Source organism: Acomys russatus, chromosome 31, assembly GCF_903995435.1.
Source record: "Acomys russatus chromosome 31, mAcoRus1.1, whole genome shotgun sequence".
In the NCBI taxonomy this organism is placed as follows: domain Eukaryota; kingdom Metazoa; phylum Chordata; class Mammalia; order Rodentia; family Muridae; genus Acomys; species Acomys russatus.
Genome location: NC_067167.1, coordinates 18,282,517 through 18,302,776, shown reverse-complemented (window position 1 = coordinate 18,302,776; position 20,260 = coordinate 18,282,517). Strand labels below are relative to the sequence as shown.

Here is a 20,260-nt window from a genome sequence, read left to right as displayed (position 1 = left end):
CAGCGCTGGGACTAAAGGCATGCATCCGTATGCCCTTCTTAGAGTTATTGTACTTAGCTTCCAAACTCATAGGAAGTTACTGCTGTGGCTGATTCTACAACAGCTATCCTTCTGTTAAAATTTGAAATTTTACTGTATAATGGGAAAGTATGTAATTTAAAAAAATATTTATTTATTTATTATTATATATACAGTGCTCTGCCTGCATGTGTGCTTACATGCCAGAAGAGGGCATCAGATCACATGATAGATGGTATGGCTGTGAGCCACCATGTGCTTGCTGGGAATTGAACTCAGGACCTCTGGAAGTGCAGTCAGTGTTCTTAACCACTGAACCATCTCTCCAGCCCAAGTATGTACTTTTGTACATTTGGAACTTACCAGTTTTTTTTCTGAGCTAACTCAAGATCTAGTTTGTGCCTATTTCATGTACACTAAAAAAGAATGTCTTTCCTCTATGACTTTATTTCCACATCTGTGAAACCGGAAGAACCCAAATACCTAACTTCTTTGACTTGTTGTTTTTGAATATTGCAAAAGTAAAGGTCAAATTTGAAAGACATAAAAATACTACTACTCTCTCTTCAACTCCACAAGGAGTATATCTGGACACAAGTAAACACAAAAGGAAAGGAAGGGAGGAAAAGGGATTATTTCTTTTTCCTGAACACCAACTTGTTACTGTCGGGTAACAGGTGCTTAATTCTCTTAGGGCCACAATTCCAGGAGACAGAGAGGGACGGGCCAGGGAGGTTGGAGGAGCCACCTGTGACAAGGATTCTGATACTTGTCTCCTTAGAGGCCTTAAACTTGAAAACACAGTGTGAATATTTATTGTTCTACTTAATTTTCCTAACACATGTGAGAATTGTCAAAGCTTATTGCTGGAAAACCTATCTCCTCCCCACTCCAAGAAGACAACAGGCCTCAGCTACTGGTGACCATGTAAAATCTTACTTACTTGGATGAGGACAGCAACTGCTGTTAACATGTGTTCAACATGTTTTTTGAGCCCCTGTCTAACTCAAGAATAGCAGGAGTAGGAGGTGGCAACTGGCTGATTCACTAGTACTATTTTGACTGACAGTGGAACAACAGAGCCCACTTTGCACGGCTATGTGGTGTACTGGAAAGAGCCTGAAATCAGAGGAGCTTGGTTAGAACTTAGGTTTTACTCTGTACTGGCTTCGTGATTTTGCATGACACAATTGGCCTTCCTGCTCCTACATACTGCAAGCATTTGAAATGCTAAAGAAAGAATTCCTACCACATGCGTCAAACCGCTGCCACTAAGATAGTGACAGCAAAAAAAAAAAAAAAAAAAAAAAAAAAAAAAACACTTGAGAAAACTGCACATGCAATTGGAAGGCTTTTAGGACGGGATTTAGAACTGTTCACTGATTTGTTTATAGATACTCATCTAGAACTGGAGGTGCTGGTAATATTTTCCTATCTTCAAAAAAATTTTAGCAGATACATCCTTTTTGTTATGTGACATCCAATTAACTAAAAATTGAATGAATTCATTTATTAATCTTTTAATTTTTATAAAGTAATTTGTGCAAGTATGTGTATTTTACTGGGAACTGAACCCTGGGCTTAGCTGCTAGAGTAACTGTGGAGTTTTTAATGTTAAGATCCAACCATTCATTTATTCTTTCACTTAGATAACCCCTTAGATCATTGTTCTCAACCTGGGGGTTTCCAACAACCTTTTCACAGGGATTGATTAAAATCATCAGAAAATACAGATATTTATACGACAATTCATAACAGTAGCAAAATTACACTATGGAGTAGCAACAAAAATAATTTTATGGTTGAGAGAATCACCACAACGTGAAGAACTATATTAAAAGGTCGCAGCATTAGGAAGGCTGAGAATCATTGCCTTAGATTATTTAAACCACTCTTTTTTTTTTTGGTAATTCAGGACTGGGTGCCTCGTTTACCCATAGCAAACATGGCGGAGAAAGCTTCAACCTGACCCCTTGTGCCCTCAACAAACATGGTTACCGCACTTCCTGCCCTTGCCCTCAAGAAAGATGGCTGCAATACTTCCTGCCTAGGGTTTTTGCCCTCATCAAAGATGGTGTTTTCGGCTCAGGCTCCCTAACAGTCTGGATTCCGGTTGCAGTTATATTTATTTATTTATTTAGTTTAAAGATACGTGGTCGCAGACGTAAGTAACAGGAATCCATCTTCTCTCGAAATCCCCGCGCCGTAGCGACATCGCCCGTGCGCGGCTCTCTCGGCTCAGTTTGCTCTGGTCTCCGAGCTGCGCCAAGGTTTGGGTGGCGGTGCGGGGTGTCGGTTTCCTCGGTGAGGATCATTCCGCGGGTTCATTTACCCTGACAGTCACTGGTAGTTCTTCCTGTTGGTGACACAGCAGGGGCTTTTCAGCTGCCGAGTCGGGGATTTCATTCCTTTTTTTTTTTAAGTTCCAAATGGAAACACGCTGCCACACATTGTCACACCCCCGCCCCCCTCACCTGCCGCCTCAGGACTTTAAAGAGGGTCGTCAGGAAGCCTGGGATCCGATGTCCCCTTCTGTGGTCCTGGCTTCCTCTCATCTCCTCCCTCTATTGCCCTCATTGCCACCGCACAGTCACCTCTCAGGACACCAGCGACCGGCGCTCATTAGATGTCCCATGCATGTGTGGGCACGGTCGTACTGTGACCCAGGTTCTGAATTCTTGTAAGGCGTTCTTTCCTGTTACTATGTATATAAGGCTTGTTGTAAAAGGCACACAAATACTTATTTCCTTGAAGGCCTTACCCCTTTGTAAGAAAGATCCTTAAACTCGTTCTTATTCCAGATTGTTGTTAGTCAGGGTTTATAAAGGTCCCCGATCATTTTAGCAGCTTCTGCAGTGTGGGTGCTGGACTTAGTCAGGCGAAAGCAATATTAAATCAAAACCCACTATTCTCTAGCATGCTAAAATGGAATGCTGTTCTGTAATCCTTGGGGACTGCATTTGTAAGTAAGGGACCGGCTCTGTTTTTGTGTCGGATCTCTTCCTGAGCAAGGACTTGAAATAGGACCCCGTTATGTCAAGAGTAGAGATAGGAACAGATGCATAATTAGTGCTGTTCACTGCTTGGAAGCGTTGGAAATTAACTTGGTTTGGCTTATGTCGTCGGCCACATAGGAAACACCATGGCTTGGGCACTCGGTGGCGCACACCTTTAAGCCTAGCACTCGGGAGGCAGAGGCAGGCTGATCGCTGTCAGTTCGAGGCCAGCCTGGTCTACAAAGCGAGTCTAGGACAGCTAAGGCTAACACAGAGAAACCTTGTCTCGAACCTCTCCCTCCCCCGCCCCCCCCCAAAAGATGTGAAGATCCAGTTAGGCATGTTGGCGCATGCCTGTAATTCCGGCGCTCTGGAGGCGCGCGGGGGGAGGGCCCGGGGGGGGGGGGGACGGATCTTTGTGAGTTCGAGGCCAGCCTGGTCTACAAAGAGAGTCCACGACAGCCAAGGCTGTCTCAACCCATATATATATATATATTTAGAAAAATGTGAAGATCCGACTGACCTTGAACAACATTGTTTTTAGGGGCCCCATCAGCATCCCTAGCCTGAGTGCTGATTTTTGTCTCTTTCAAGGAAGAAATGGATGCCAGAGACAAACATGTGCTGCGCTCCCTGCGCCTGGAGCTGGGTGCAGAGGTACTGGTGGAGGGCCTGGTCCTTCAGTACCTTTACCAGGAAGGAGTTTTGACAGAAAACCACGTTCAAGAAATCAAGGCTCAAACCACAGGCCTCCGGAAGACGATGCTGCTGCTGGACATCCTGCCTTCCAGGGGCCCCAAAGCGTTTGATACCTTCCTAGATTCCCTCCAGGAGTTTCCCTGGGTAAGGGAGAAGCTGGAGAAGGCGAGAGACGAAGCCGCAGCTGAGGCGCCTACAGGTAGGCCTCAGAGAGATCCCTTCAAAACAGCTGAGCTGTGGCCCCAGCCATGCGCTTTGCATTGGGAGTTGGTATTTTAGGAGGGGCGTGGGCGGGGGGGGGGGGGAGATTGTCAACGTTCGTGAGTTCAACAATTTGGACTCAGAGGGCGTGGCCTTGGAGGGGCGGGATGAGGAGTGGGGAAGAAGGGAAAGGGAAAGTGAGCCTTGAGGCTGAGAGGTTAAGGACGGAGCTCAGAGAACAATTTAGATAGGCTTCCAGGGAAACTTGGCCCGTCACTTGGGAGGCATGTCCTCATGGGAGAGCCGGGTCAATCTGAGCCCTCTGGCAACAGGAGCTATTTGGAAAGTGCACACGGGAAGGCAGGCTTTGGCCTACTGATAAGTGATTTGTGGGGTGCCTCGCTGCCAGCTGGAGGAGGTCAAATCATGGGAGACAGCCTCTAGGAAGGTATGCCCTGCACCTGTCCCTCCTGCAGCCAGCCTCAGAGGCCATGGGGGTTCTTCTGAAGCTTGCCTTGTTTTTGTTTTTTGGTTTGTTTGTTTGTTTTTTAGGGTTTTGGTTTAAAGTGGCCTTTTAAAATCAGCTTTGATCAGACACCTGAAGTGTTTTATTTTGGAAGGGCAGTCATGTGGGGGTGAATCTCATTTGGATTTTCAAGGAGAATTGGAAGCTGTGATTTGAAAAAAAGAAAAAGAAAAAGAAAAACAAAAAACAGCTTTGGAGCCAGGCATGGTGGTGCATGCCTGTAAGCCCAGCACTCTGGGAGGCAGAGGCAGGTGGATCGCTGTGAGTTTGAGGCCAGCCTGGTCTACAAAGGACAGCCAAGGCTACATGGAGAAACTTTGCCTGGGGGGGGGGGGAACAAACAGAAAAAAAAAAAAAAAAGAAAGAAAGAAAAGAAAAGAAAAAAGAAACAGCTTGGTGCTGTGTGCCTGGCTTGTGAGAGGATGGAGCTGTTGTAGAAAATGACATTCTTGGGGCTGGAGAGATGGCTTAGAGGGTAAGAGCACTGACTGCTCTTCCAAAGGTCATGAGTTCAATTCCCAGCGACCACATGTTGGCTCACAACCATCTATAATGAAACCTGTATACATAACAAATGAATAAATCTTTAAAAAAAAAAAAAAGAAAGTGACATTCTTTTCAACTTCTCTCAGAAATACTGCTTTTTAACAAAGAGCAGGGGTTGACCTGGAAAGGTTGTTGTTGTTATTATTATTATTAATTTTTTTAAAAAAGAAGATAATGGAAAGTTGGCGAAGTCAGCTGCTCCAAACTGAGTTAGCAACCTTTTCTGAGTTAAGAATTCAACATTCTCTGGGGTTTTGATAAATATACAGGACCAAGTCGGTGGTCTCTAAAACTTATTGTAACTGTTTTTTGTTTTTGTTTTAAATTTTATGTGCATTGGTGCTTTGCCTGCGGTGTCAGATCTTGGAGTTATAGACAGGTGTGAGCTGCCATGTGGGTGCTGGGAATTGAACCTTGGTCCTCTGGAAGAGCAGTTAGTGCTCTTAATCGCTGAGCCATCAACCCAGCCCCTATTATTTTAAAGATTGAAAAAAAAAAAATGGCAGAGGCAGAGAGGGATTTCTGTGAATTCCAGGCCAGTCTGGTCTGCATAGTGAGTTCCTGAACAGCCAGGGATCACATACCAAGATCCTGCCTCAACTCCCACCTACCAAATGACTGTAACTGCTAAACAAACAAAAAACCCCAAATGCTATGGACCTTATATTTTGAATGGTTTTGAGATGACATATATTAAGTAATTGTAATTAATTATTTTTCCACCAATAACACATAATCTGAATATCTGACCAGAATGAGGTGGGTAGTTAAGACCTGGCAAACATTCAGTTGAGCATCTAAAAATATCTTTATTCCCAGCTTGTCCAAATTACATATCTTTTTGAAACAGTGAAAATGCTGGCCCCTGAGGACCTTTAGAATTCTCAGCTGGGGTTGCCCTTTGAAAATTACATATTCCGTGTGTCTGAACAAAGCCAGGGCAAAATATCTCTGACATTTCAACCACTTTATTAAAAGCAGAATAATATAACAGAGTTGGGGAGGTGTCAAAAATGATTTGTGATTTTCTGGTATTTACTTAGAAGGTCCTCCTGGCTACCAGACAACTAAAAGCCGTTCGCTCTCAAGATGTTTAGTTTAATTACATGATTATTGTGGGTTATGTAAATAGTGTTGTCATGACCTGTCATAGAAATGTGACCCTCATTTTCATTTCTTGATTTATTCAGAAAGCAAGAGAGAATTACGATATGCCTTTAACACATTATACAAGTCAAGGAGAAGCTGAGGGGAAAGGCGCTTTTAAAAATAGTTATTTATTTTATGCGTTTGAGTATTTTGCCTGCGTGTGATGTGTGTGCCTGGTGCTCACGGAAGAAGAGAGAGCTGGGTCCCTTGGAACTGGAGTTAGAGATGCCTGTGAGCTGCCACACAGGAACCGAAACCAGGTCCTCTGCACGAGCAACCAGTGCTCTTAACTGCTGAGCGCTCTCTCCAGCCCTGAAACGGTGCTTTTAAAAAGGAAGTAAATGAAGCAGTTTGTGTCAAGGAAAAAAAAAAGTGACTATATCTGTACATACGCTTAGAAAACAAGGTTTCCCCAAGGTTTGTTAATTCAGTGGAAGGGTTAAATGGAGGCGCTAGATTGGCTCAGGAGGGAGCGAGTCCTGCGAATTGCTTTGTGTGTGTGTGATTTTGGTTAACTCTGCTAGTGAAAACAATTCTGCTGTGGGGGTTTGATTTATTGATTTCTCTCAGTGACAATTATATAAAACCATTAAAAATATCACTGTGGCTAAATATTGACTCTTTTAAATAATACTGAAAATATAAGTAAGGTGCAGAGACTAACAGTCAACACCTGTCCATACTAGCTTTAAGAAGAGTGACACTCCACTCAGGGTTAGCTCTCTCCTTGCCCAGTGCTCACAGATATGTGGGCTCTCAGCTACTGCAGCCAGGCTCCTCACCATGATAGGCATGGACTCTAAACCCCCAGAAATGTAAGCAAGCCCCCAACAAACTTTTTTTTAAAATTATTTTTTATTTTTATTGATTTTTCAAGACAGGGTTTCTCTTGTAGTCCTGGCTGCCCTGGAGTAACTTTGTAGACCAGGCTGGCCTCAAACTCACAGAGATCCACCTGTCTCTGCCTCTCTGAGCTGGGATTAAAGGCGTGGGCCATGATGCCCAGCCAAATTCTTTCTTTATAAGGAAAAAAAGAGGTGACAATACAATTGCCTTTGAGAACCCTGCCATTCCTAACTCTTGCTAATAAGCCATGAACTTGAGGTTTGTCATTCTTCTCTTCTTTTGTAGTTTTCTAGCCCACAAGAATCACTTAAAAAAAAAAAAAAATCCTTATTGACAGCTCCCAGCACTCCGGAGGCAGAGGCAGGCTGATCTCTGTGAGTTGGAGGCCAGCCTACTCTACACAGTGAGTTCCAGATCAGCCAGGGCTATTACACAGAGAAACTCCCTCTTGGAAAACGAAACAGCAACAACAAAATCCTTATTGATTATTGAAAATCTGTTATGCCCTAGAGACTAGTGGTAAATGTATACACCTATGAACTACATGTGTGCGTATGTGTTTTGGGGTGGGGTGAGGATGGAAGAAATATATTTTAAAGGAGCTGATGCTTAATTGCTTTCTGGTATTTAAGGCCTTAAGTATTTTTAGGTGTTTAGTTTCATGAAAATATAATTTTAAAATTAAATTGAAGTTTAGTAAATTGGAGGCTTGTGTGGGTGTTGGGTTCTTTTTTGGTGGGAAGGAGATCAAGGGAGGCTTAAAACCGTGGGCTAGCATCAGAGCTGAAATGCCTTCCAACTTAATTTAATGTCTTGGGGAAAAAAAAAAACCCAACGAACTCTGAGGCCTATTTTCTGGGACCCCCAGCATCTCTCTAATACTGAGTCAAGAACGAAGTAGCATACTTTCATTTTTGTAAAGGCTTCTAGGATTTTGATATCTCAACCCAAGGAAAACAGGGTGTTTGTGAGGTCTGCACGCAGTGGCCTTTTTTTTTTTTTTTTTTTTTTTTAGCTTTTTGCTTATGTTGGATGGAGGTGATTGTTCATAGAATGGGTTTGGTGCCCTGCCCTTGGGAAGCCTGGAGAAGAAATGGGAAGGAAGGATGGGCCTTCTCTTAGCCAAGCCCTTCCTTGGTCCTTTCTCAGGAATGAACTAACCTTACTTTTTACTACAGTTTTCTGCTTTGTTCCTCTGGCAGAGCCTTGGTTTTCCCTTTTTGTGTATTAATTTCTGTCTTTCATTTCTACATTTTGAGCTACCTCAGATATTTGTGTGTGTGTGTGTTATCTTAGTGATTTTCTCTTTGTATATTTGCTGATGTAAGTTTTTTTTAAAGAGTAAAACTGAGTTTTGTCTCATTTTCTATACTTTTCTATACTTCTAACTCCCACTTCTCAGCAAATCCTCAGACATAAAAAAAAAAGAAAAAAAAAAAAAAAAAGAAAAAAAGAAAGAGAAAAAAAAAAAAGCTACCCGAGTCTTCTGATTACAGCTCCGAATTTGCTTAGGTCTGGCCATCTCTGTTTTAAAAAACAAAGTATGAAAGTCCGAGTGAATAATTAGTTAGTGTTTTCCTCACCGCACAAGGACTCATCTGCCGATAAAATGACTTAATCCACCTTGGCATGGTGGAAGGAACACTTCGCAGCACGTTGCTGTGGCCAAGGTCACACACTAGACATTAGATCAGCTGGAAGCCCTTGCTGTGCTCCTGCTGGGTCACTTTAGGAGACAGGACAGCGCCTGGGGGTGGTGAAGGCAGCGGGTGGCTGGTGGCTGGTGGCTGGTGGCTGGCTTCCCCGCCTGGTGGGCCTGTCAGCCCCATGGCTCTCCCCAGTGCCTGAGCTAATCGGGCTTGGGAAAGGAGCTTGGGAAAGTCTCTGATAGGACTTGGTGTAAGGCTTGTGGTGGCAAGGTTCCTGGGCCACAGTACTCTCTGTTCCATCTTGCTTGCTCTGGCCTGTGTGGGCTGCAGCTCTGCCATGGTTGTCACTTCCACAGCCTTAGGGTAGCCCTACCTTTCCCCTTGTCTTACTTCTGGCGTAGGCTTCTTTTTCCTCTCCTTTATCAACCTGACTTCTGAGTTGTGTATGCTTAGCCACTAGCGAGAGTGAACCACAGCTCTGCCTCCCACCTGGCATCCGATACATCAATCCTCAGCCCAGCTCAGTGGCTGCCCTTAAGCAGCCATTGCCTGACCTGCAGTGGGTCATCCCAATGAACAGTATGTCCCGGGTCATCTGGCTGTCCCCACCTGGCTTGCCCATTTCTCCTCTGCCCAGAGGCTCCAGGCCCAGCCTGCTCCTTGTGAACTGGCCTCGGGTGACCCTGCTGAGCTGCTGTCTCAGCTGCTCTCCTGAGAGGTACGTTTTTGGCTCTGAGGTATATGCTCAGGCGCATTTGAAGCTGTGTGGAGCTCTCAGGACAGCTGCGTTGCACATTACCACAGGTTCCTTTGAGTTCTGACTGAGGATTCTTCCCCTAGGCTCTTTCCATAGTGCCGTACATCAAAGCCTGTCCCATGAGATAAGTGTTTATCCGGCCTTTTCCCTCTGCTATCCCCAGCATGATTACCATCTACTTCCTGGGGACTAAGTGTCATGCATCTAGCAGGAAGGACCTTCAGATGACAGAAGGCGTTCCTTTCTTCTTTCCTTTCTCTTTAAAAAAAAAATGTTTTTATTTATTATGTATATGAGTACCCTGTCTTCATGCACACCAGAAGAGGGCATCGGATCCTATTGCAGATGGCTGGGAGCCACCATGTGGGAATTGAACTCAGGACCCCTGGGAGAGCAGCCAGTGCTCTTAACCTCTGAGCCATCTCTCCCGCCCCTTCATTCTTTCAAATGTGTGGTGATTGACTGTGTGCTAGGCGTTAGGTATCCCGGGACCCACCAGTAAACAAAACTGCAGACGCGGAGCTCACTGTGTTCTCCTGTGCGGTGGGGAGGGCAGTCAGAGAAAGCCTCAGAGAACCCCTCTGACGTGTTGACCTCACTTCTGGGACACAGGAGATGGAGTGCAACTAGTAAAAGACTTTCTCCCTCACAGGGATCTATTACATGCTGTGCCAGCTCAGGCTCAGTTAAGGCACTTACTCCCTATTGTGGCTCCCGTTGCACCTCTGAGACCTTGCCGCGGTTCTTAAGATGAATTCAGATCATTGGGGCGGGGCCAGGGGCATGGGATTAAATAATAGTGAAGCCCAGGGTGGAAGGCACTTACTTCTCTTTCACTCCTGTAGTAGTCCAGATAAGTAAGGGTAAAGGTAATGCTTAAACCCTCACGGGCAATAGAATTCTAACAGTGCCTAGTTGTATTGCCGGTGCCCCCCTCCCCCCCCATGTATTTCCCCTTCATGGCAGAAACATGGGAGGGTGCACTCCCAGGGGTGTGTGCTTTAGAGAGGGGAGGGTTCGTGCAGCTCAGATGGCTGCTACTGGTGCTTCTGGTGCTGCTGCTCAAGTAGCTTTCGGCCTAGACATTGTCATAGGCTTGTGAGGTCGCTCCTTTGGCTTCTTCTCATAGGCTCCTCCTCCCACCGAACAAGCAGGGTTCCGTGTGTGCTGCTTTCAAAGCCCAGGTCCTCTCCAGGCATCTGAGTGGACGCCACGGAGAGGTGACAGGCACTGGTTACAGGCACTGGTGACGTTATCGGGAGCCTTGTGAAGTTTGTAACTTTTTAATCTAAACACCGTGTTGCAAATTACTGTGACACTTGGCAAGATGCCTGTGGATCCTGGTATTTAGGAGCTGGGAGGGACCAACCCACCAGGCGCCTTTTCTCTGTGAGAACAGAGGCCTGGAAGATTAAGTCAGTTTGCTCATCATCACACAGCTGCTAGATGTAATTTATTGCTGCGGCTGGAATCCTAGCCTACCAGCTCTTGATTTAGGACCTTTCCCGCCTCATAATGTTTTGACTCCCCACTGGGTTTGAAATGCAATTGTGTTATGCCCTGCCGTTCATAGTTAAAAGAGGCTTTTAAACATTTGTACTAGTGTTTTATTTTACTTTTTGATGTTAAGAGTAAAAATTTGAAGGTTTTTCAAGTGTCTGGGTTGAGACTATCTTAAAATATTTTATTTTCATTAATCCTAATTTCAATCACTTAAAAGGGAGTCATAATAGTTCAGGACTGCTGCTTATCAGAGGCTTCCCTCTGCTTCTGCAAGGCTGATGTAAAGCGAGGCAGCGGAGTTTTATGAGTATTTATGGGACTGATGAGATAATGCATCTGTTGGCAATTGTCTCTCTTTCTAGGAACTGTAAACCATGTGACAGGCCCTGCCCCAGTAGGGATGGCTCCATTTCCCTTTCAAATGCATTTAATGCTCTTTTCTGCTCAGAGAGTCTGACTGTGTCTTTTTTCCCCTCCCTCCCATGATTATATGGACCGTTTGGCTGCATCGTTCACCTGCTGGAATTACGTGGGGGATCTAGGAGTGAGCGCTCATATCCAGGCCCTGCTCCTGCCCAGACGGACCGCTGGGAGTAGACTAGGCAGTGGCTTTAGACCCAGTGACATGCGCACAAACAAGCCCAGACATAGGTGGCTTACCGGTTTATTTCAAAGTACAAGAGCCAGGAGCTGGGCTTGGTGGTGCATGCCTTTAATCCCAGCACTCTGGGAGGCAGAGGCAGGTGGATCACTGTGAGTTCGAGGCCAGCCTGGTCCACAAAGCAAGTCCAGGACAGCCAAGGCTACACAGAGAAACCCTGTCTCGGAAAAAAAAAAAAAAGAAGAAGAAGTTAAAGGTCATCTTCTGCAGCTTAGGGAGATCTAGGCCTGCACGCTATGTGAAGCCTTTTATTATAAGGATGAGACATTATAAGCACAGGGATGTTTAATTAATTACACACAGGGGTGTAAAGCCAAATTATAAACCTAGGTGCTTTCTTTGACTTCAATGTCTGCTGATTTATACCCTATTAAAACACCTTATAGCCGGGCGGTGGTGGTGCACGCCTTTAATCCCAGCACGGGAGGCAGAGGCAGGTGGATTGCTGTGAGTTCGAGGCCAGCCTGGTCTACAAAGTGAGTCCACGACAGCCGAGGCTACACAGAGAAACCCTACCTCGAAAAAACAAAAACCAAAGAAAACAAACAAATATAAATAATTAAAACACCTCATCAAAAAACAGTTTTTCCATGCCTCTAATCCCAGCAGAGGCAGGAGGATCTGTGAGTTCGAGGCCAGCCTCATCTACAAAGTCAGTCCAGGACAGTCAAGGGTACACAGAGAAACTCTGATTTAAAAAACCAAACCAAACCAAACCAAACCCTCTACTTTTCCCTTCTACTTTGGATAGCCCAAGTGTATTCCACTGCTCTGAGTAACCACTCGTTCTCCCTTGACAGACACAGGCTCAGGGGCTTTTAGGAAAGCCTTTTCTTTCCAGTTGTCTTGGGATTCCCTCCTTTCCTAATCTCGTTCAGTCCTTTGAGGAGGAGGCTGGGGTCTGAAGCAAGGCTATATGGGGGGCGGGGGGCAAGACTCTCACCATTTCTCTACTATCTAGAGAGTCAAAAAGACTAAAACTTGGCTGTGATCAAGGGACAGCGTGCTATTTCTGCTGATACCGCAGTCAGTCCCTACTTCGCAGCTCATAAATCATGCTGTCTACAGCCGGTGGGTACCAAGAACCAACTTTTCTGCTCCAGCGCTTCAGCCACTGCCTGGCAAGGTAGCACTCCATCTCTGTGAGCACGGTTCAGACTTGTAGGCTGCTGATGCTGCAGCCAGCTGCAGGAATGTTTGCTTTACCTAAATTTAATAGGCAGCTGTGTTTATACTTATTCTTTGGTTTGGCCATAAAGAGCAAAGATGTATATGATTCCTTGGAGGACATTCCCCCTACACCCCCCCCTTTAAAAAATGTGATTTTCCAAATAGTAAACTTTAATTAAAAAGGAAGTGTCACTTCTAGATGTTTTGGGACAGCCCTTAGTGCTGCGCTGTATTTTGCTAATGATATGAAAGATTTCCCCCTCTGTGGGAAGTGCCAGGCTGACAGTTCCTGGAAATGTTCAGGTTCTATTTATATTCGGCACCATGGCAGAGATGGTGGCAACATGGTCACCAAAATAACGCTGCTGAGATATCTGAAGTGGCTGAGAGGACACTGGGATAAACAAACTCAAGTTGTCTCCAGTCTCTTATTCAGTCATCAACACGGACTTGCTGCCGTGACTAAATAACTGTGTGGGATGTTTCCCCACCCAGCCAGCAAGCAATGTCACTTCAGGGAACACCACCTGGGCGGCTACTAGTTCAACTCAGTTCTGACACTGTCTGAAGTTAGCGTGTGACCCCACAAGTCCTGAGATCATCTCTCACTTCCAAGGCCAGCCATAAGTTCAGTCCTTTACCTTAAATAAAGAGGGGATCCTTGTGACGTTCCTTCCCTCTTGTTCAGTTACTTTTCTTGAGCTACTTACAGAGCTGAGAGGAGCACACTCAACAGCTTATTGAAAAGCATGCTCCTAAGGATGCAGATGAAGACATGTACAGGGCAAGGAACAGAAGGAGAGACGTAGGGCGCCTGAGCCTTCCATGTGCACCTCCTCCATCGGGAAGGTTCTCTAAGCCCTGCCCCAAGGAGTTCTTAATAGCCTTCATTACATCAACATGACCGATTACGTCATGGGACAGCATAAACTTCAGGTGCTCTCGCCTCTCCAAAGGGACAGGATCTGATTACTCATTGTTCCAGCACTTGGGGGATGGAGGCAGGAGGATTAGAAGTTGGAGACTTTAAGTCTTGACTCCTGTCCTGGATTTTGAATGAAACTATCCCAGTGATTGGTCTAAGCTGGTCATTGGTCTAAGCTTAGCAGCATGAAAAAAAGATATTAACTACCTTGAAGATCAGCAAAATTTGGGAATTTGGACATTGTCTGCCAGGCAGTAGGACAGCAACCATTACCTTGTTTGTGATATCATTGTAGTAAATAAGAAGCCTGTGGTTTTGAAGCTCCGCTTAGTTCTGTCATGTGAATGACGCTGTTGCTGGTGGCCCTTGCAGCACGTCAGCTGGGGCTTGTCCTGCTGCCATCTCTCTAGAGGTTTAGAGCTGGAGTGGATCTTAGAGGCCAGGAAAGGACATTGTATTAATTTAGTTCCTTGTCACAATGGAAAAAACAAAAACAAAAACAAAAAACCTTGACAAAAGCAACTTAAGGGAGAGGGCTTATTTTGACTTTGAGTTCCATGGGGGATACTGTCTGTCATGGCAGGGAATGCATGGTGGCCGGAGATGGGGACAGGTTATAAAACTTCAACGCCAGGCCTCCCCAAGGTACTCCCCACCAAGGGTTCTCTAACCTTCCCAGACAGTGCCAGTAGCTGGGGGGACCACGTGTTCAAATACACGAGCCTGAGGTCGACATTTGACTTCTGAATCACAACAGAGGGACCATCACCCAAGCCAGGGTTTTATATATAAGATGAGTTCTTTGGCTCAAGCTGTAAGAACCCTGTGTTTGAAAAACGTGGCTAAAATTGAAGGACTCAACAGGGGCTGGATAAAGTGGTGAGGGAGGCCTGAGGCACCAGATGGTCATATCCTTGAGGCCCTCCCTTGTGTTGCTTTGGGGTGCTCACTGTGGGCCATGCCTGGGTCATGGGTGCTTCTGTTGGGTGCTGGAATCACCAGGAGTGGAGAAGGTCAACCAAGGGGGGCCGGAGGGAAAGCAGATGGCACAAAGTAGGCTTGTGGTACTCCCCAGCTCCTTCCCATCTCCTGGCAAGAAATGATAGCTGATCCTTTAAGGGAGGAGGCTGGTCCATATTTTTACAACAAGGATCATGTTAAGAAATAAATGTAGTAGAGAAAACATAGGAGAGTCCTATTTGGAGTAAGAGAAATCTCGTTAAGCCTTTAAAAATCAGAACACATGGGGGCGAGGGAAGGGGTTGAAAACACTACGGGTTAGAAAGAGAATTTGGTTCTGGTACGGGTCTGAGGGAACACATCCACACCCACAGGCACTCCATCAGTTGGACATGTAAGATCACTTCCTGCTCGTAGAGGCCTTTTGAGTTAGTCACTGTGATTGTCACTTCCAGCTTACAGAGGCCGGCGTTATATAAGTTGCTCAAGCCCACTTAGTGTAGCAGGGAGGCTGTTGAATTGTGCACAGACCATTGTTTTCAGTCACTAGGCAATCTTATCTTTATTGCTAATGTCACTTCTTGTCTCTAATTAGTCACCTTAGAGTTCCTGATCTGGGCTAAGATGACTTATTTTCTGACTTTTTCTTTTCTCAGGTCTCTCATGTAGCATTGAGTATATATCAGTGTTTTTGCGTGTTTGCTTTAGTTTACAAAATAAGAGTTGTTTTTTTTTTTTTAAATAAGTATTTTTATTTTTTAGTTATGTGTGTGTCTGTGTAGGGATTTGTGCACATGAGTGCTATTCTTGCAGAGGCCAGAAGAGGGCACCAGATCCCCTGGAGTTACAGGTGGTTGTGAGCCACCTAACAGGGATGCTGGGAACCTGACTTGGGTCCTCTGCAAAAGCAGCAATGTTCTTAACTGCTGAGCCATCTTTCCAGACCCACCTTACCCCCAAACAAGAGGCTCTTTAAAAAAGGCGATGAAGGATTTTTAACAAATGTGATTGAGTGAAAGCATGTGATGGTTGGAGGAAGCTTTCAGGAGACTTGGTTTGGGGCCTTGAACTTACATCATTTGACTTGCATGGCAATTGCTATGCTAAGACACCTAAGCTTACTTTTTAAAATACTACTACTACTACTATTATCTTACTTTTAAAGCTTGTCTTTTCTGTTTTCATCTCTTTATATTATGATTTGGTCACACATTAGTGCTATAGGCAGATAAATCCCTTCAGTTCTTTCATGTTTGTTTTGTAACCATTTGGCTGCGGCCTCCCCCCTCCCACTCTGACAGGGTTTTCTCAGTGTAGCCTTGGCTGTCCTGGACTCACTCTTAAACCAGACTGGCCTTGAACTCATAGCGATCTGCCTGCTTCTTTCTGCCTCCACCCAGCTGGCTGAGGGTTCTTTTTTCCGTTTCCAGATAGAAATCATGACTAGGGCCAGGGGTAGGGGGTGGGGTGGTGGTGGTGCACGCCTTTAATCCCAGCACTCGGGAGGCAGAGGCAGGCGGATCGCTGTGAGTTTGAGGCCAGTCTGGTCTACAAAGTGAGTCCAGGACAGCCAGGACAATTACACAGAGAAACTCTGTCTCGAAAAACCAAAAAAAAAAAAAAAAAAAAAAAAAAAAAAAAAAAAAAACACAAAAAACAACAACAACAAAAAAACCCAAAAAACAAAAAACAAAAAAAAACCAACTTATTTCAAAGTTTCATAGATACACACACACATATACTGTGCATACATATACACATGCATGTTTTGTGTGTGTGTGTATCTCTCTCTCTCTCTCTCTCTCTCTCTCTCTCTGTGTATCTTAATCATATATATCGTCTCCTCCGTTCCTCCTTCCAGCTCTTCCTGCTCCCCACACAGTCATGTCCTCTTTTAACCTTTTTTTCTTTTTTTTTAAACTTTTTTTTATTTATTAATTTATTCTTGTTACATCTCAATGTTTATCCCATCCCTTGTATCCTCCCATTCTTCCCTCCCTCCAATTTTCCCATTATTCCCCTCCCCTATGTCTGTTCCTGAGGGGGATTACCTCCCCTTGTATATGCTCATAGGGTATCAAGTCTCTTCTTGGTAACCTGCTGTCCTTCCTCTGAGTGCCACCAGGTCTCCCCCTCCAGGGGACATGGTCAAATGTGAGGCACCAGAGTACGTGTGAAAGTCATATCCCACTCTCCACTCAACTGTGGAGAATGTCCTGTCCATTGGCTAGATCTGGGTAGGGGTTTAAAGTTTACGGCCTGTATTGTCCTTGGCTGGTGCCATAGTTTGAGCGAGACCCCTCCTCTTTTAACTTTTAAGAGATGTAATGTGTTGAGTCAGCCAGTGGTCACTGCTCAGAACTGTGAGGAGCTTTTACCTAGTAGAAGGTTACTTCTGGTTAGCTACTAGAGGAGTGAAGGAGATCTCCAGGGAATACAGGTGTCACACTAGAAGAAGCCCCCGTCCCCACTCCATTTCCTTTTTTTTTGGAGCTGTAGGAAGAATATAAAAATGCTAATAATGCTTATTAATAATAATCTATAAATATGATGGTGGAATGATCCAACGCCTTATAATAAGCAATAAAAGACACAGGTACCTGGTAGATTTTATTTATTTATTTATTTTGCTTTTTCGAGACAAGGTCTCTCTGTGTAGCCTTGGCTGTTCTGGACTCGCTTTGTAGACCATGCTGGCCCCCAACTCACTGCCTGCCTCTGCCTCCCGAGTGCTGGAATTGATTTTAGATAAGCCTTATTCTATGTGGGGCTGGGCAGATATTAACCCCCTAAACTACCTCCCAGCCTCACACCCCATGCCCTTTGCCTTAATTATTCCTATCTTGGCTGCTTCACATCCATAATTCATAAGTACTTGCACACGTTTCTCATCTGGGCTGCTGTCCTCCCACCACGCTGATCTGCGTGTTTCTCTCCAAGCTAACCTGTTATGGCTCTCTTCCCTTTTCTCCTCCTGTATCTGTCTCTTCCTTTCTCCCTCTTCCCATGATCCTCTACTCCTCCAAGTTTATGAACCTTGGCCACGCCTCCCTAACGTCTACCCTGCCCAGGTGTGTAACCATTTACTCAGCCAATCAGGGATATTTTGGAGGCAAGGACTAGGAACATCGTTTTGGGATCTGTGAGCATCTGCTCATAAAACACAGCAAGCAAACCTCAGGGGTCAAAATAATGAACAATCAAACACAAAGCACCAGATCATGCTGTTACAGTACAGGACACAGTCCGCAATTTTAAAGAGCTTATAAAAGGTCCCCCCTTCCCCTTTGCCCCCTTCCCCACACCCCACACCTCCACACCCTTAAGCCTGAAAATCAGCCCTCTCTGGAGCTAAGTGACTGCCACATGGAGTGGCCACCTGATAGGCTATGTGGATGGACCAGAAAGCAGTCTGAGAGTAGCAAAGAGGCTTCCCGGAAAGTAAATACTACTGGGCTTCCAGAGGCTACCAGCAGGACATCTTAGTGGGTCAAAACATGCCAAACTCAGACAAAAAGGCCCCATCTTTGCTAAACCAAGTCATATTTTCAAAGAGTCTAAATTGTGACAACTACAAGACAGGAGCAAACACTGTATAGTATAGTAGCCTGGCGATTCCGTTCCTCTCTGCCGCTGTGAGAAGCGTGCCAACAGTAGTAAGTAACTTCCGGGAGAAGGGATGTGTTTGGCTCACTGTTCAGAGGGACACAGTCCATCATGGCGAGGGAGATGTGGCTGGGGAGCATGTGGGTGCTGGTCCTTTTCCATCAGCAGTCTAGAAGCAGAGGGAAGAAAACAGGGAGCGGGGCCTAGATTCCAGAGTCTCAAAGCTGACCCTCAGTGGCAGACTTCCTCAATCACCCGTAGAGCCCGTGATCCTCCCAGTGCCCTGTGAAGACGCGGCGGAAGGACCTCTGCAGACAGCGAGTGCCAGCACCTTGATCTATGATTTCCAGTATCCACAACTGAGAAATACGTTTCTATGTGTTTATAAGTTACCCAGGTATTTCATTATAATGTTACAAATACAAACTATCATCTTATAAGTAGTAATTACATGCAGTGTTTATTTGTTAATTTCATTACATTTAAAGAGGCACATATCACTGGCAGTGGTGGTGCACGCCTTTAATCCCAGCACTCAGGTGGCAGAGGCGGGAGAGCACTGTGAGTTCGAGGCCAGCTTGGTCTATAAAGCAAACAAACAAACAAACAAAAACCAGCACCCCCCCCCCCAAAAGAGGCAGGTATGGTTGTAATAAACTAGTAATAAAATATAATATGAAAAATTTGAGCTTTTTTTTTTTTTATGTCAAAATTTCAGCTTGTACATGTAGGGAAAGTAAAATGGTTTCTCCTCAGATATCCTAGGTTTATGGTGGAGTCTCATATTAAAAGACCAGTAAAGTATTCAGCTTAAAATAAGCTTTTATTTATTTATTTACTTACTTATTTTTGGTGTGCGTGTTGTGGTGTGTAACATGTGCTGCCCATGCACACACATATAGAAAATGATATACAGAGTCTCCCTTTATTACTCTTCATCTTATTTATTATTCTTTTAAATGTAATTTTTTTTATGTGTGTATTTTGCTTGCATGTATGTCCATATACCATGTGTGTGCCTAGTGCCCACAGAGGCCAGCAGAGGGCGTCAGACTCCTGGAACTGGAGTTACAGACAGTTGTGAGCTGCCATGTGGGAGCTGGGACTTGAACCTGGGTTTCCTGGATGCTGAACCATCTCTCCATCCTCTAAACTTAAAACAAGGTCTATGAGCCAGGCGCAGTGGCACACACTTGTAATCCCAGCACTCGGGGAAACAGAGGCAGGTGAATCACTGTGAGTTTGAGGCCAGCCTGGTCTATGAAGTGAGTCCAGGACAGCCAAGGCTACACAGAGAAACCCTGTCACACACACACACACACACAAAGTTTTATGACATCAGCCCGTTTATAAGGGAATTCAGACCCAGGGAAGCAGTTGAACTTTTGAGTGTTTATTTAGGTTTGAAGAAACGTGGACTATTGTAGAGATGCGCTGCACTCTAATGGCAGCAGAGCTGGGAACTTGCAAGGGCCGAGCTTTCATGTTCGGCTCTGTGACCATGTATGTCTTCAGAGACAGGAGTGTCTTCTTTTGTCCCTGTGGACAGGGGCATCTCACAGGAGGGTCTCACAGTCTGCACATTACAGTCGGCTTTAGGCAAAGGGGAGGGAAAGGTGTGGTGGGCAGCCTGCTTCTGCTGGTCCCCAGATTTCATGATCCAGAATGGATCACCTTAAGGCCCCTCAGCGTCATAGTACATTTCTCTACCTGGAGAGCACTTGTCCACTACCACTCATTTCTAGAAAGTCACAGTTTACTTGTCACTAATGCTGAAAGCTGGGATTTCTTACAAGATGCTGAACAAAAAAAAAAAAGAAAAGTTCAATTATGTACGTGTGGCTATATTACAGGTTTGGGTTTTTTTTTGTTTTGTTTTGTTTTGTTTTGATTTTGGAGTCCTTAGTCAACTTGAGAGTCTTTTTGAATTATTCTTGAGGCCTGTTGCTGTTTCCCTTAGCAGAGGCTGGGGGTGGGAGGGTGGACTTGAATGACCTTCCCTGGTGCCTCTTGAGGAAACGGGGAGAGTGTTTTCACTCTGCTGTCTA

General features: G+C 45.1%; 1 protein-coding gene across 4 annotated transcripts in view; it reads left to right on the top strand.

Moving 5' to 3' along the window:
* The first annotated feature begins 2,056 nt into the window (after positions 1-2,056).
* Cradd (CASP2 and RIPK1 domain containing adaptor with death domain) overlaps positions 2,057-20,260 on the top strand; it is a 148,426-nt gene continuing 130,222 nt past the window's right edge. The window contains exons 1-2 of one of the 4 annotated variants that reach the window (XM_051172795.1): positions 2,057-2,182; positions 3,613-3,912. In XM_051172795.1, the coding sequence (XP_051028752.1) occupies positions 3,615-3,912 (298 nt within the window). In that variant the 5' untranslated portion in view covers positions 2,057-2,182; positions 3,613-3,614. The other 3 variants (XM_051172792.1, XM_051172793.1, XM_051172794.1) reach the window with 3 other exon arrangements.